The sequence below is a fragment of the Felis catus genome, chromosome X (assembly GCF_018350175.1).
Source record: "Felis catus isolate Fca126 chromosome X, F.catus_Fca126_mat1.0, whole genome shotgun sequence".
Taxonomy (NCBI): domain Eukaryota; kingdom Metazoa; phylum Chordata; class Mammalia; order Carnivora; family Felidae; genus Felis; species Felis catus.
This window is the reverse complement of record NC_058386.1, coordinates 15,295,927-15,309,713: the sequence shown is the minus strand read 5'-3', so window position 1 is coordinate 15,309,713 and position 13,787 is coordinate 15,295,927. Positions and strand designations below refer to the sequence as shown.

General features: G+C 45.0%; 1 protein-coding gene across 4 annotated transcripts in view; it reads left to right on the top strand.

Moving 5' to 3' along the window:
- The window catches only part of ADGRG2 (adhesion G protein-coupled receptor G2), a 123,614-nt gene that overhangs the window by 99,290 nt on the left and 10,537 nt on the right, over positions 1-13,787 (top strand). For all 4 annotated transcript variants that reach the window (XM_045051260.1, XM_023249384.2, XM_045051259.1 and 1 more), the window contains 9 exons: positions 2,707-3,098; positions 5,399-5,573; positions 5,775-5,931; positions 6,809-6,952; positions 7,952-8,074; positions 8,729-8,774; positions 8,909-9,012; positions 9,800-9,921; positions 11,256-11,524. In XM_045051260.1, the coding sequence (XP_044907195.1) occupies positions 2,707-3,098; positions 5,399-5,573; positions 5,775-5,931; positions 6,809-6,952; positions 7,952-8,074; positions 8,729-8,774; positions 8,909-9,012; positions 9,800-9,921; positions 11,256-11,524 (1,532 nt within the window). The remainder of the gene's footprint in view (positions 1-2,706; positions 3,099-5,398; positions 5,574-5,774; positions 5,932-6,808; positions 6,953-7,951; positions 8,075-8,728; positions 8,775-8,908; positions 9,013-9,799; positions 9,922-11,255; positions 11,525-13,787) is intronic.

Genomic DNA, 13,787 nt, shown 5'->3' with positions numbered 1-13,787 from the left:
CTTCTTTATAAAGAGAAATAAGTCTCGGGTTCCTCCTTTGTAAAATGAGGAAGTAAGTCCTATCAGCCCTTCCCAAAGGTTACTGTGCATACGGTCCCAGAGGGCCTTGTTAAGATTTCGATCCACCAGGTCTGGGAAAGGCCTGAGATTCTGTATTTCTGGTGCTGTTCCCAGGTGAAGCCAGTGCTGCCGGTTCATGATGTCATTGGTCTGGGGTGTAGCCCAGGCTTCTGTATTTCTCAGAATTTCTGCGTGGGGTGACTCTAACGTGTGGCCAAACGTGAGAACCACTAGGCTAGAATTAGGTGATGGCTCAGGGTCTTTCCGATACATTGGTTCTTAAGGTTGGCTGCGTATTGCAAACACCTTGGGCCCTTTAAATCCTACTGATGTGTCAAAGTGGTCTTCTTGGGTGCCGGAAATACTCTGTTTTGATCTGGGCGGTGATGATACAGGTGTATACGTATATCAAAATTCTTCAAGTTCTAAATGTAAGATTAGTACACTCTACTGTACGTAGGCTACACCTCAGTGAAGAAGCATATTAAAACAAATATGGATACCAGTACCCACCCCAGAGATTCCAGTTCAGTTGGTCTGGGGCAGGAGCCCCAGCACTGGTGCTGAAGTGCTCTGACGTTTCTAATATATAGTTGGCTTTGCCCACCACTGTCCTGCCACTCCCCGTGCGTCTCTGCCAACGGACGGAGGGCTCCGAATAGCAGGAGTGCGGGCAGAATTAGATAGAGGGTAGCCTCTTCGTGGTGGAGCCCCGTGAACGGGAACCCTCGTGCTTGGAGGTTTGGCTGCCACAGACCCCCAGATGTAAGAAGGAAATTTAATTTATACTTCGTAAAGCACTTTTGCCATGACTTGGCCCCGTGAGTTGCTGGAGTATACAATTCAGAGAACAGAGTCTCAGAGAAGTCGGGTGGATTGCCTACAAGAGGAATGAGAGCTGGAGCCTCAGCCAAGGCTTCTCGACGCGTCACCTTTCTGACTGTCTGGCACCCCTTTGTTCACACTGCCATCCTGAACGTCAGGCTGTGTAGAGAGGCCTCCGCCGGGTGTCTGGCCAGACTGGACCGAGCCGACATTTCTCTTTATGGGTGTCACTTGCCTCGGGTTCCTCAACCTAATATTCCTTCTTCCTCTCGCCCAAGAGAGGCTCTAAGAACATCTTCTAGTTGGTGCTCTTAAGTCGTCAGCTAAAACTGGATCCATCAGAGGCTTCCCTAGGTAATAGTTTGTTGCCCCCTCTGGTTGTTCTTCCTCCCACCCCAAGACTGGTGGATGTTGATAGCAGACGAGTTCTTCTCAAGCTTCCATGCCATGAAAATATATGGGCCTGGGCTCCTCACCCCTGCGCCAAGACCAACTAGAACACACACTGAGGAATAGGCCACCGAAATCTCTGTATTTTTTAAAAGTCTTCAGGGTTATTCTCACGCACAGCCTAGGTTGAAAACCGCTGGGCTAAAGCAACATTGAGGGCGGAGCTGATTGACAGGCTGGGGACCCCTGTGGCCTCAGCTTCATTCCTTTTTGTTCCTTCAGCAAACGTTGCCTGCTCACTACCTGTGTGCCACTTAGCATCATGCCAGGCTATAGCAGTAGAAAATCGATTCAGACAGATTCCTATGTTCATCGGTTTCACAGAAGTTTATGTGTCATTAACCTCACTTCAAGATTTTCTTGAAACAAAATTCAGTAAATCGAAGAAAAAAAATGGCAGTGTGGTTTACCTATCCCAGCCAATACCACGCTGCGTGTGAGTGAGGTAAATTTGAGGTTTCCAGGAAAGGAAAGGCTCACTTGTGGCTCACTAAGACTAGTATGAGAATTTGCTGAAATAAGTTCCATGATCCAAATCAATAATAATGATTTCCACAGTTTTCTAATAATGGATCAACACCCAGAAGATTGTAATTGTAATTGACCGAATTATGTACTTCACAAAAACTACAGGGAAAACTTGAAGAACATTTTCTTGGTATTGATAAATTTAGAGCTGCTTTTCAATTTATGCCATGCCCTTTTGTACCGCATGTTAATACTGACTTGACACAAGAGTGTGAATTTGTTATGGACGTAGTTTTGAAATGGACGTGCTTTAGCTTCAAAGTCAAATCAATTGTCCTACAAATGATGAGCCAGTTTTGTCAATGTGGATTTGAACACTAAAGGAAAATGATATTTTGGCATTTAAGTTTTTAGAAAACCTTTCAGTACGTTAGGAACAGTTTGGGCATGTGATCCTACTGTTTTGAGAACACGTTTTTGTAAAATCTAAAAAAACCGTAAGAGACAGATTCCTAATATATGAAAACCACAGTTGGGTAAAGGCATTTAACTGCTCCCCTCCCCCAGGAGCACATAGAAGTGTTACAAGATCCCCTCAACTGAATGACAGGGGATAAGGCACAAGAGCCCGAGAGGAGGGGTGATTGAGTGAACCAGAACTGGGAATTCATAAAAGAGCATCCCTCCTGGCTAACTCCTCTCCCAGGGAGGAAGTGGTAGAAGGGGACAGGGGCAGGGGGCCAGTGGCAAGGGCACAGAAGGTGTGCAGGGGCGGAGGCTGGGAGTGGCAGGTCCCCGATGGAGCCAGGTCGCCTTGGTGGTGTCGGATGATTGCCAGAGGAAACGAGCCTCTCTCTTAACTCATTCGGGTCTCACGTGCATCTCTCTGATTCTTTCCTTTAGTGACCCGCAGGATCCTGTTGTATGTCTTGCTGGTCATCCAGATGGCCCACCGATTTCTTCTTCTAGCGGTTCCACCCCAGCTGCTCCTCAGGCCACCATTCTGGCCCAGGTCTCCGGTGCCTTCTCTTCTGCTGAACCTCTCAGCCATCCACCTGTAACCCAGAACCCTGCCTCTCCAACACGAGCGATTCACCTTCCTTCTCCCCAGCCGACAGCTCTCATCGCTTCCAGCCCTACCATGGATACGCCCCCCAAATCTGGAACTGTCTCTTCCCCTCTGCCCCAGACTGATCTTTCCCACACCCTGCCACCCGTGAAATCCTCACTTTCCTCCCCCACCACGTCTGTCCCTGTGAATGTCATCACGACCAACACACCTCCTGACGAGACAGGTAAATATGAGGATCCAAGCTGCTGCTACGTGTGTTACAATCTGGCAGATGCCAGCCTGCCAAATCAAGGTATCTGTAGTAAGACCACGTTGGACCTTTCTTTTTACGATGTCTGCTTGACATCGAGAGCTTTCCTGCAGGCTTTCATAGAACATAGAAATAGCCCTGAGGCGAATAGATCTTAGCATATTCTACCGAGATGACTTATTTTACGGGTTTCTTTCTCCTGCAAAAGGTTGGTAGCTCACTGTTTTCAACATTGCGAAGAGAAAACTTTTGAACTATTAAATTCAGTAATTGCACTTAGAAAGAAAAACTTTGCAGCCCTGAAAGTCAGTCACAGAGCGACAGATGTGGGTCTGCAGGGGTCCTCACAGGCAGCGCGATCTGGGATAGGCCACTTAGCTCCTCCTGACCCAGCCTGGGGGACTTAAAGACGGAAATAACCACACTAGCTGCACTAGCTTTAGAATGTTGGTTCACATGAGGATGCCATGGAAACTGCAGAGGGCTCCCCGTACACAAAGTAGGCTCACGGGTAAAGAGAGAAAGGCAAGAGCGAAAGACGCCAGAGAGAACTCTGGATGCTCTGAAGGGTCAATTCAGTGAGTCAGAATCAGGCTGTCCTCGGATTTTCGGCGAGTAGGAGGCAAAACCAAGTTCTCGGTGACGAGATTGGAGCGGAGGCTGTGGTCTCCGCCTCCTCCCCCACAGTGCGAGCGTCCCCGGGAGACTGGAAGCTTCTGCCAGTTCTGCCAAGGGACTTGCTGTGTCTTTGAATTTGCACTGCTCTCTCAATTTGTTTTTATAAATATGGGCATTTTAGGCCAAATTATAAAATCATTGGGGCTTCAGTAAACTAGTTAGCCTGGGCCTAAAAATGCCCACCTTTGCAAAGCCATCCCCGGTGACCATCAGAATCCCACCTGACCATTTCCCCGGGAAGGCCAGCAACGTGGCCTGCTGTGCCTGTGCTTCTGTGGGCGGGGCTGGGGTTTCAGCCAGTGACGCAACAGAAGCCAAGTGACATACATATGAAAGACGTGTCGGGGAATTACTCGGTAGCTAAAAAGTAGACATGACAGTCCCACAAGAGAGGAGTAATGAAATACGCTAAGTCGATAAGTCACCTGAGCTCACCGACTGCAGCTGCGCATAAGAACAGCTCGATGGAAACCTGGGGGCATTTTCCAGGCCTGGAATGAAGTGAAAAGAACACAACAAGGAAGAGTTGGTACACTATGTTTATAAGAGTATGTTACGACACCTGGATGGAGATAAGAAGGGAATCTGCAAAATAAGAAATAGGACGTTAGGTGGTGGAATTAAGAGACTTTTTCGTTGCCAGACAGGTTTGGATCATTTCCCAATTGAAAAGCACTATTAAAAACCAACTTACAGCTGGTCGTCCAGCTACTAATTTCGTAATAGTCTCTTTTTCGTAAAAAGAGCTTCTAGTTATCCATGTAAAATCCGGTACGCATGATAGAAATTAAAAACAAGTATATTTATACTTTTACAAATATACACTAAATACACTGATGTGCTTTTACATTTTGTTCAGTTAGGTTTGTTTTTTGTTTTTAAAGACTTTCTTTTTAAGTAGTCTCTACATCCAGTGTGGGGCTCGAACTCACAAACCTCCAAATCAAGAGTCACGTGCTCCACCGACTGAACCGGCCAGGCACCCCAGTTAGGTTTCTTGAAGTATAATTTACATACAGTAAAACTCATCCAGATCTATGGATAGATGAAATTTTTATAGTTCCGTGAGGTTGGATTAAGCACCCAACAGCCACACGACCACCAAAGTTCCCCCGTGTTCCTTTATAGTCCACTCCTGTCCACTACCCCTGGGTGGCCCCTGGCCACCACCGATCGGTTTTGTTTTTCCTGTACTTTGGATTTTTCTAAAATGTCATATGAAGAGACTCATAGAATATGTAGCCTTTTGAGTCCGGCTTCTTTCAGTTAACATAATACGTTGGAGAACTGGAGATCCATCCATATTGTTGCAAGTGGCTCCTGCCTTTTAATTACTGAATAATTGTCCATTATATAGGTGGATCACGGTTTGTTAATCCATTCTTCAGTTGATAGACATTTGAGTTTCCAGTTTGGGACTGTTATGAAAAAGGCCCCTGTAAAAATTCACGGACAAGTCTTCTTAAGATACGTTTACATTTCCCTGGGGCAAATACCTAGGCGTACGTTTGCCAGGACATAGAGTCTATGTGTGTTTCTTTGTTAGTGATTTTTTCCATTATGTGTTCATAAAATGATTTGGCTCTCTGTTACAGAAATTGTTTACACCAGCAGCAGCAGCAGTGATTCTGATCTTGAGAACCAAGTGTCCCAGATGGAGAAGGCTCTGTCCTTGGGCAGCTTGGAGCCTAACCTCGCGGGAGAAATGATAAACCATGTCAGCAAACTCCTTCATTCCCCACCTGCCTTGCTGGCTCCTCTGGCCCAAAGGTATGACTTCGCAAACTGATGTGGTCATAGAGGAGACCCTCTAACTGTAAGAATACTTCTTATCAGGATTAATTATAGCCAAGTATTTTTCTCCCACATAAGAGGTTCATAATGACTCGTTAAATTGTTACTGCATATTCTGCTTAGAATGGGGAAGACAAAGTGGGAGTGCTGAATTTGAACTACCACTTATCTTTGCAGATTGCTAAAAATAGTGGATGACATTGGCTTACAGCTGAATTTTTCAACCAAGACCATAACTCTAACCTCCCCTTCTTTGGCTCTGGCCGTGATCAGAGTGAATGCTAGTAATTTCAACACAACTACCTTTGCTGCCCAAGACCCTGCAAATCTTCAGGTACATCCTAATCAATTGTGGAAAAAACCTTTTCTTGTATATAACTGTAGTCTCCATGACGGAGGCAATTACTGCTTATAGTCAGGGGCGATACTCAAAGTATTTAATATCTAGAACAATGAGGTACCACAGGATCAGAAAAAGGACGTTGGTCTTGGCTGAAGCAGGATCTCAGAGGTCTTTGTGCCCGGTGTCAACCCTTTAGCAGGTAGACTGTGGAAGTTTTGCAGGGGGGTAGTGTTGCTCAGGTGCAGAGAGGTGTCCAGTGGCGAGAGAGCAGGGACATCGACTACATATCAACCCATTTCAATATTTTAACAAGTGTTTCGATGGCACTGGCCTCAGTAGTGGTGCTGAGTATCATTCCTGCTCCTAGCGTTTTCCAGCCACCTATTATAGGGATTAGGGGCTGGAAACACCCAAGAAAAACCAAGTCTTGCCTTTTAACTTAATTTTTATAGTCTTCCCTTTGCAAGTTTAGTGCGTGTGGTTCTATGAAGACTTGACCCTAACAGATGGCCAAGTTCGTGTGTCTGCAGTTACCGTGCACTTTTTCCACCCAGTTCTGTTGACATGTACATGTTATGTAATGTTGACATTATGTAATTGACATGTAATATCCTACACTTTCTGACCATTTCTGCGTATCCTTAAATTGTTTCCTTTCCTGCTCTGAGGCCTCATCGCCCAACTACACATCCTCTCCAATTTCAGAGCAGTCACAGACACAAGAACAACCGATTTTACAGAGGCACCACAAATAAATGCCTTTACGGGATCCTCCAGCTTAGTTCTCGCGTCTTCCACCTCTTCGCGTTTTCCACCTCTTCGTTATACTAGCCCCAGGCATTTTTGGTATCCTTTACTTGATTTTCAGGTTTCTCTGGAACCTCAGGCTCCTGAGAACAGTATTGGCATTATTACTCTGCCTTCATCACTGATGAGTAATTTACCAGCTCATGATGTGGAGCTGGCTTCCAGGGTTCAGTTCAACTTCTTTGAAACGCCTGCCCTGTTTCAGGTAAAGTTCATGCTAACTGCTTTTGGTTTAGGTTTTATCTTGGAGTGCAGCAGTTTCGTTTCTTTTAATTCTCACATATTCTTAAATCTGCTATCAGTCAAACAAACTACTGAAAGCTGCAGTTTATTTTTATTTTTTTTTCAACGTTTATTTATTTTTGGGACAGAGAGAGACAGAGCATGAACGGGGGAGGGGCAGAGAGAGAGGGAGACACAGAATCGGAAACTGGCTCCAGGCTCTGAGCCATCAGCCCAGAGCCTGACACGGGGCTCGAACTCCCGGACCGCGAGATCGTGACCTGGCTGAAGTCGGACGCTTAACCGACTGCGCCACCCAGGCGCCCCTGCAGTTTATTTTTAAACAGGACCTAGCGATATTGGTAATGATGAGTAACAATAACTGGCACTTCTATTAAATTATTATCCCAATTTTACAGATGAGGACATGGAAACGCAGAGAGGTTTAACTTGCTCAGGAACACACAGTTTAAGTGGCTTAATGTTATATTCCCTATACAATTTACGAGGGCCCCTTTGTGTCAGTGTGTGAAACTTAACTCAGTATTTAGAGTACTGTAGAGTGGAACAAGCTGTTTCTTTTTCTTTTTTTTTTTTTTTTGTTTTGTTAAGTTTATTTATTTTGAGAGAGCGTGCGCATGCACATACAAGCAGGGGAGGGGCAGAGAGCGAGGGAGAGAGAGGGAATCCCAAGCAGCCTCCGCACTGTCAGCACAGAGCCCGACATAGGGCTCCATCCACGAACCATGAGATCGTGACCTGAGTTGAAACCAAGAGGCGGACGCTTAATCGACCGAGCCATCCAGGCGCCCCAGACAAGCTCTTTCTAAAGTCACATTACTTGGTGACCCTCAATTTCTCACCTAGATTGTAAAATAAACCATGTGGATTAAGTGGGCTGTAGGGTCTCTTCCAGCTCTAAAATTCTCTGATGACATTTCATTTTTACCCTTGCCATCTTGTCGATTCTTTGGTGTGCTAGGACCCTGCCCTGGAGAACCTTTCTCTGATCAGCTACGTCATATCATCCAGTGTTGCAAACCTGACGGTCAACAACTTGACAAGAAATGTGACGGTCACGTTAAAGCACATCAATCCAAGCCAGGTGGGAGAGGCCCGTCTGGTCTGTTCATTGACCAAATACACTTGTGCAAACCGTGTCCGTGAGTTGGCCAGAAAAAAGGAGATCCAGCAGAACCTCAAACTCGGTCAAGGCAGTGTGTAAGACTAGAATCACGTGGTCACTCTGTTGGGTCTTAGCATGCCTGATAACTGGCCACCTAATTTCCAAGAAGGAGCGGTGGCAAAAGCCAGCTATTATCAATTACCTAATTTTAGTGCATTTAGATCTGTGGCTACAGGTCTGATTCTCACCTCCAAAGAGAAAACATCTCTCATTTCAGGTCAGATTGAGCATTATCTATAGCCTCACCATTCAAAGCGTGGTCTGCAGACCTGTACCATCAGCATCACCTGAGAGCTTGCTAGAAATGCCAACTCTTAGGCCCCACCCTGGCCCCCTGAATCAGAATGTGCATGTTAGCAAGGCCTCAAGGTGATTCCTGTGTACAATTGCTGAGTTTAAGAAGCGCTGACCTATTTGAGACCCACTCTTTCTAGGGACTAGAATAAAATTGGAATTCTCTAAAAAATCAAGAATGAGATTCTGAAATTAAAAAATTCATAATTTTTTTCCAGTTGCTTTTCAGTTTTTTCAGTTCAGTAAATTAATTATTTGTAATTTATCTTTCCACTGCAGGATGACTTAACAGTGAGATGTGTATTTTGGGACTTGCGCAGAAATGGTAGGTTCCAGTCATAACTTTTTCAGTCTTAAGGGGGCAGGGGCAGAGGGAGGAAGAAAGGGACAAGAGCGATGGGGCGATCATCGATGCCATGGCCTTGCTGAAAGGACAGATACTCTTCCCAATGCCAACAGGTGGCAGAGGAGGCTGGTCGTCCGATGGCTGCTCTGTTAAAGACAGGAAACCGAATGAAACCGTCTGTACCTGCAGCCACCTTACAAGCTTTGGCGTCCTGCTGGTAATAATCCCACATTATCTCGCTTTAGATTCTGGGCCTGAGGGGTAGCTGGGCATCATGCCGTGATGTCTAACGTGATGGATGACTTTGATCAGCAGATATGACATTGTGGCAAAGTTAGAGACTAATGAAATTACCCTTCCAGTAAGCAAATGCACTGGAAAGAAAATTCTTGAACGTGGAAGTATTTTCTCCAGCCTATTTTTACACACAAGTTTTCCTGTTTTGAATAGCGAGAACTAGGGGATTCAGGTTAAAATGGGTAAGAAAAATGGTGTGGTTTGCATTGCACTTTAACATTTTCACCAAACGCTTTGACATAAATTATCTTCTGTACTCTCTCCAAAAGGTCTGCAGGAGAGGGGGAATGAAGTGTTGTTATTGTCATTGTAAGAAGTTAGAAATAAGACTCATTGGTCCAGCGACTGTCCACAGTCATAGAACTAAGAAATAGAAGAGCCTGAAGCCAAATTCAGGTCTTGAAGCTCCTAGCCCAGTGCTTTTCCAGCACATCATAACACACTGATAAGCGTCTGGGCTTTGGAGTCAGCCAGACCAGAATTTGGATCCTGGTTCCTCCGTTTCGTAGTTGTGTGACCTTGGGCACATTATTTAACCTCACTGGGACTCAGTTTCATTCGTTTTTCCTGGTGATAATAATCGCGTCCACGTTGTAGTTTTGTGGAATGAACTGTGGATGGACACGTAGAATACTCCATAACTGTAAATCCTAGCTCTTTTATTTATTTCAAATATTTGGTCTTGAGAGCAGTGTTTTATTTTCCAGGACCTATCTCGAACATCCTTGCCACCCACTCAGATGATGGCTCTGACGTTTATCACATATATTGGTTGTGGGCTCTCGTCGATTTTTCTGTCAGTTACTCTTGTAACCTACTTAGCCTTTGAGTGAGTATCCGACACTGGGAACTTGGATTCTAAGGCACAGTACTCCCCTCCATTGCCAAAATGTCTTAATTAAGTGCGTTCCTTGGCCTACCTCGTCCTGCATACTGCCTAGAAGTGCCACCCTTATGCAAAACTTAACGGGGCTTTTTGGGTAATATACTCACTTCCTCCCACCAGTTTTTGCACTTGCTGAAGGCAGGGGTTGTGTCTTAATCATCTCTGTACCCTAGAATGATGCCTCGTAGCTAGCCGACATTACGTGTGAAATGAAAGATCAATGCAAACCTTAAAACCTAACAGCTTATACTCTGATATAGACCACACTTTTGTGTACAGCCTAAGAGCTATGCTTCACTGATTACATTTCGAAGTTACTCTGAACAAACACAGGAGATGGAAAACATTAGCAGGTGAGAGGATGAAGAATAAAAGGTGTAAAGCCTCATTGAAAAATACAGATATTCCATGAGCGCAGCTTTGTAAGTAGGTCAGAGCAAGAATGACATTCCAAATAACGGCATCTCCTTGGCTTACCCGAAGGGTCCCTTTGGTCACTGTGGGGAGGAGTGGGGCCTCCCAACAAATTCTGTTGGAAACAAAGAAAACAGGCACTTCGATTACATTAACTGAATTAAACGGTATGTACATTCTGGGATTTGGATTTTGGACACTGATCAGGAAACGCACAAATTTACTTTCAGTGCCAAACTTTGGGTCCAGCTGTGACTACAGATCTTCTAGTGGATTTTTGGAAATATGATTAATGAGGCTAAATTACTCCGAATGATTTCACCAGGTCTAATTTCACACACATAGATGTGTACATGTCATCAATTAGCTGTAATTTCCTACGCCCGTTTCATTTCGCTATAGTTCAGACTCTTCTTTCCGTGATCTCATTTTAACTAATAACATGAGATAACTGGGGCACCTGGCTATGTTTTGAAGATCTGAATATAGGAGCCTATCGTATGAGAAGCGACAGCAATGCTTCCAGCAATAGCTTGGGGAAAATGAGGGGGGGGCTTAGTAGATTCCCCTACAAACTCTTTGAAAGGATGGGTCAACAGTCAGCATGTAAAAGGTTCCCCAGGAATGTCAATACAAATTTTCCATATTGTTATAACAGGATATTCTGTTTCGATTTGTTGTTGTTGTTGTTGTTGTTGTTATCCTTACGGTCGTTGACTTTAATGCCTGCCCCTCCCACACACACAGAGAAGAAATTTATGCATGTAGACATTGACCGAAGAATAAAAATAAATTTCTTAGATACGCTCACACAAGGGCTGTCAGAATGTGCTGCTGATTCCTTCCTTGTCCTTTCCTTCTAGAAAGATTCGGAGGGATTACCCTTCCAAAATCCTCCTCCAGCTGTGTTCAGCCCTGCTCCTGCTGAACCTGGTGTTCCTCCTGGACTCGTGGGTTGCTCTGTATGACGTGCGAGGCCTCTGCATCTCAGTGGCCGTATTTCTGCATTATTTTCTCTTGGTCTCATTCACATGGATGGGCCTGGAAGCATTCCATATGTACCTGGCCCTCGTGAAAGTGTTTAATACTTACATCCGGAAATACATCCTTAAATTCTGCATTGTCGGTTGGGGTATGTATGATTTTGCTTGCACGTTGCCTGGGCTTTCTCTGCTTTCGCTCCAGTATCTTGATTTTTCATTACACAGAAACGGTGATAAAGCAGGTCACACTTGGCAGGTTTCTAAAACAGCTTTATTGTCCCTATACGTTGCACTGCCCACAGGGCGACCTTGTCCAGTCTCTTTCTAGAACACCTGTATATTACGCTGGATTGGTTGTGAACATAAACCCCTTTTAGGTTGGGGCTATGAATCCTCTCTGTATCTCCAGTCACTAGAATTAGGGCTGGCACACAGAAGGTGCTCAATAAGTTGAAGAGGTGAGCGGGGTGATAATGAGGCCCAGCTCTCAGTCCCCCACCTCCCAGCCAGCCCCACTCTATTCTGTGTGTCCCAGATGTTACACACACGCATGGCACTATCCTCAGAAGAGCAGAATGAGATGAACGTACAGGTAAAACCCGATGGAACGTCACTGCCACAGTGACACAGTTTTCAGATCATGCCACGTGTTGGTGGTGGTGGGTCACAAAGTCTGAGACACGGCACGTGTCTTGAAGGTCCCTTCACTCAACTCTGCACCAAATGTAGGAGCCTCCTCATCGTGACTTATCCTTGACTAAAGATGATCTAACTTCTGCTTGAATGCTTCTGTTATTAGGGAGCTCATTATTTTTGTTAAAAAACCAAAACTCAACTGACTGTATTTTTTAAAATGTTTTTTTATTTCTTATTTTTGAGAGAGAGAGAGAGAGAGAGAGAGAGAGAGACAGAAGGTGAGCAGGGGCGGGGGAGGGGCAGAGAGAAAGGGAGACACAGAACCCGAAGCAGGCTCTAGGCTCCGTGCTGTCAGCACAGAGCCTGATGTGGGGCTCGAACTCATGAACTGTGAGATCACGACTTGAGACGAAGTCGGACGATTCACCGACTGAGCCACCCGGGTGCCCCTCAACTGACTACGTTTTAAAAATCTTATCGGCTTTTTTCGGTGATTCATGAATCGGCAGCATCCAGTCTAAGACGCAGATAGAAAGGAACTGTACAAGATGAGAGACTTTTATAGACTGAAGGGAACAGGAACAAGCAAGTTATGCTAGGCAAAAAAGTGGGTTGATTATTACAAGGTTATTCTCCTTTAGGGGATGACGGAGGTGTCTGTCAGGCAGATTACCTAACGAGTACTGATAACGCGATTCCTGGTCGACTGGTCTAGGATGCCCTTTCTGGAAGAGCTGAAACTAATTAAGTCAAGTCTCGGGTTCGTGACTTGGGGCTTAGCATAAGTGACCCAATTTTAGGCCTGTTGTCTTGTTTTTAACACCTTACAAGGCAGCCAATAACCATGTTGTAAAGCCCTACAGTTCTGCTCTGCCATTAAATTCACTTGGCTCTCTGTTGGCACCAGTGGTCTTGTTTCTGCTCTCTATGGCGAAAAAATTATCAGCTAACACCTCTCGACTGAACAGCCTTGTAGATAATCTAGAAGTAGTATATAACATTATGAATAATGCCCTACTTTTCAGTGTATTTTCACACAAGTAACCCCATGAAACACGAGCCAGTGAGGTTAGCACAAGGCCGTTATTACTAACATCGGGTGAAGAAACCGGCTCAAAGTGGTAACGTGATTTACCCAATCCACACAACTTGACAACAGCCCAGACTGGCTTTCTGTATTCTTACGCATTTCCTTTCCACTGAATTATGGCCACCATCCCGCCCAGACTCACTCCCCCTTTTCAGGCTACATATTCCTTTTGTTCAAATACAAATTTTACCTGATTGTAATAAAGTATGGAAAATGCTGCAAAGAAAAAAAGGAAAAGTAAACAAAATACTGCCTGTACTGACAGTAGGCAGGCCAATCACTGGGAACCCCTGTGAGTATTTTCATTCATTCACTCCCTAGCTTTCCCTACGTATATTTTTATACACCTGTGATCATGTCGTCCATAACTTTGGGGTCACCTGCTACTTTGGAGCGTCTGACTCTCAGTTTCCCTCCTTGATGTGGTGAATTTAAGGCAGTGGTTCTCAACATTGGTTGCACATTAGAATCACCGAGAGGGCTTTTAAAAACCTTACCACTTACCGCCCTTGTCACTGCACCTGTCATTCTGTCTTTGTCAAGAATAACAGAACACCTTTCCAGGAAGATAAGTCACTTCTCCCCAGAAAAATAAGTCCCCGCTTCTGACATTGGGCATGGATTCTGTCTTTGTGAATACCAAAAGGCCGCATTCCCAAAGGTCCTAGACGAGCTCCACAACCCTG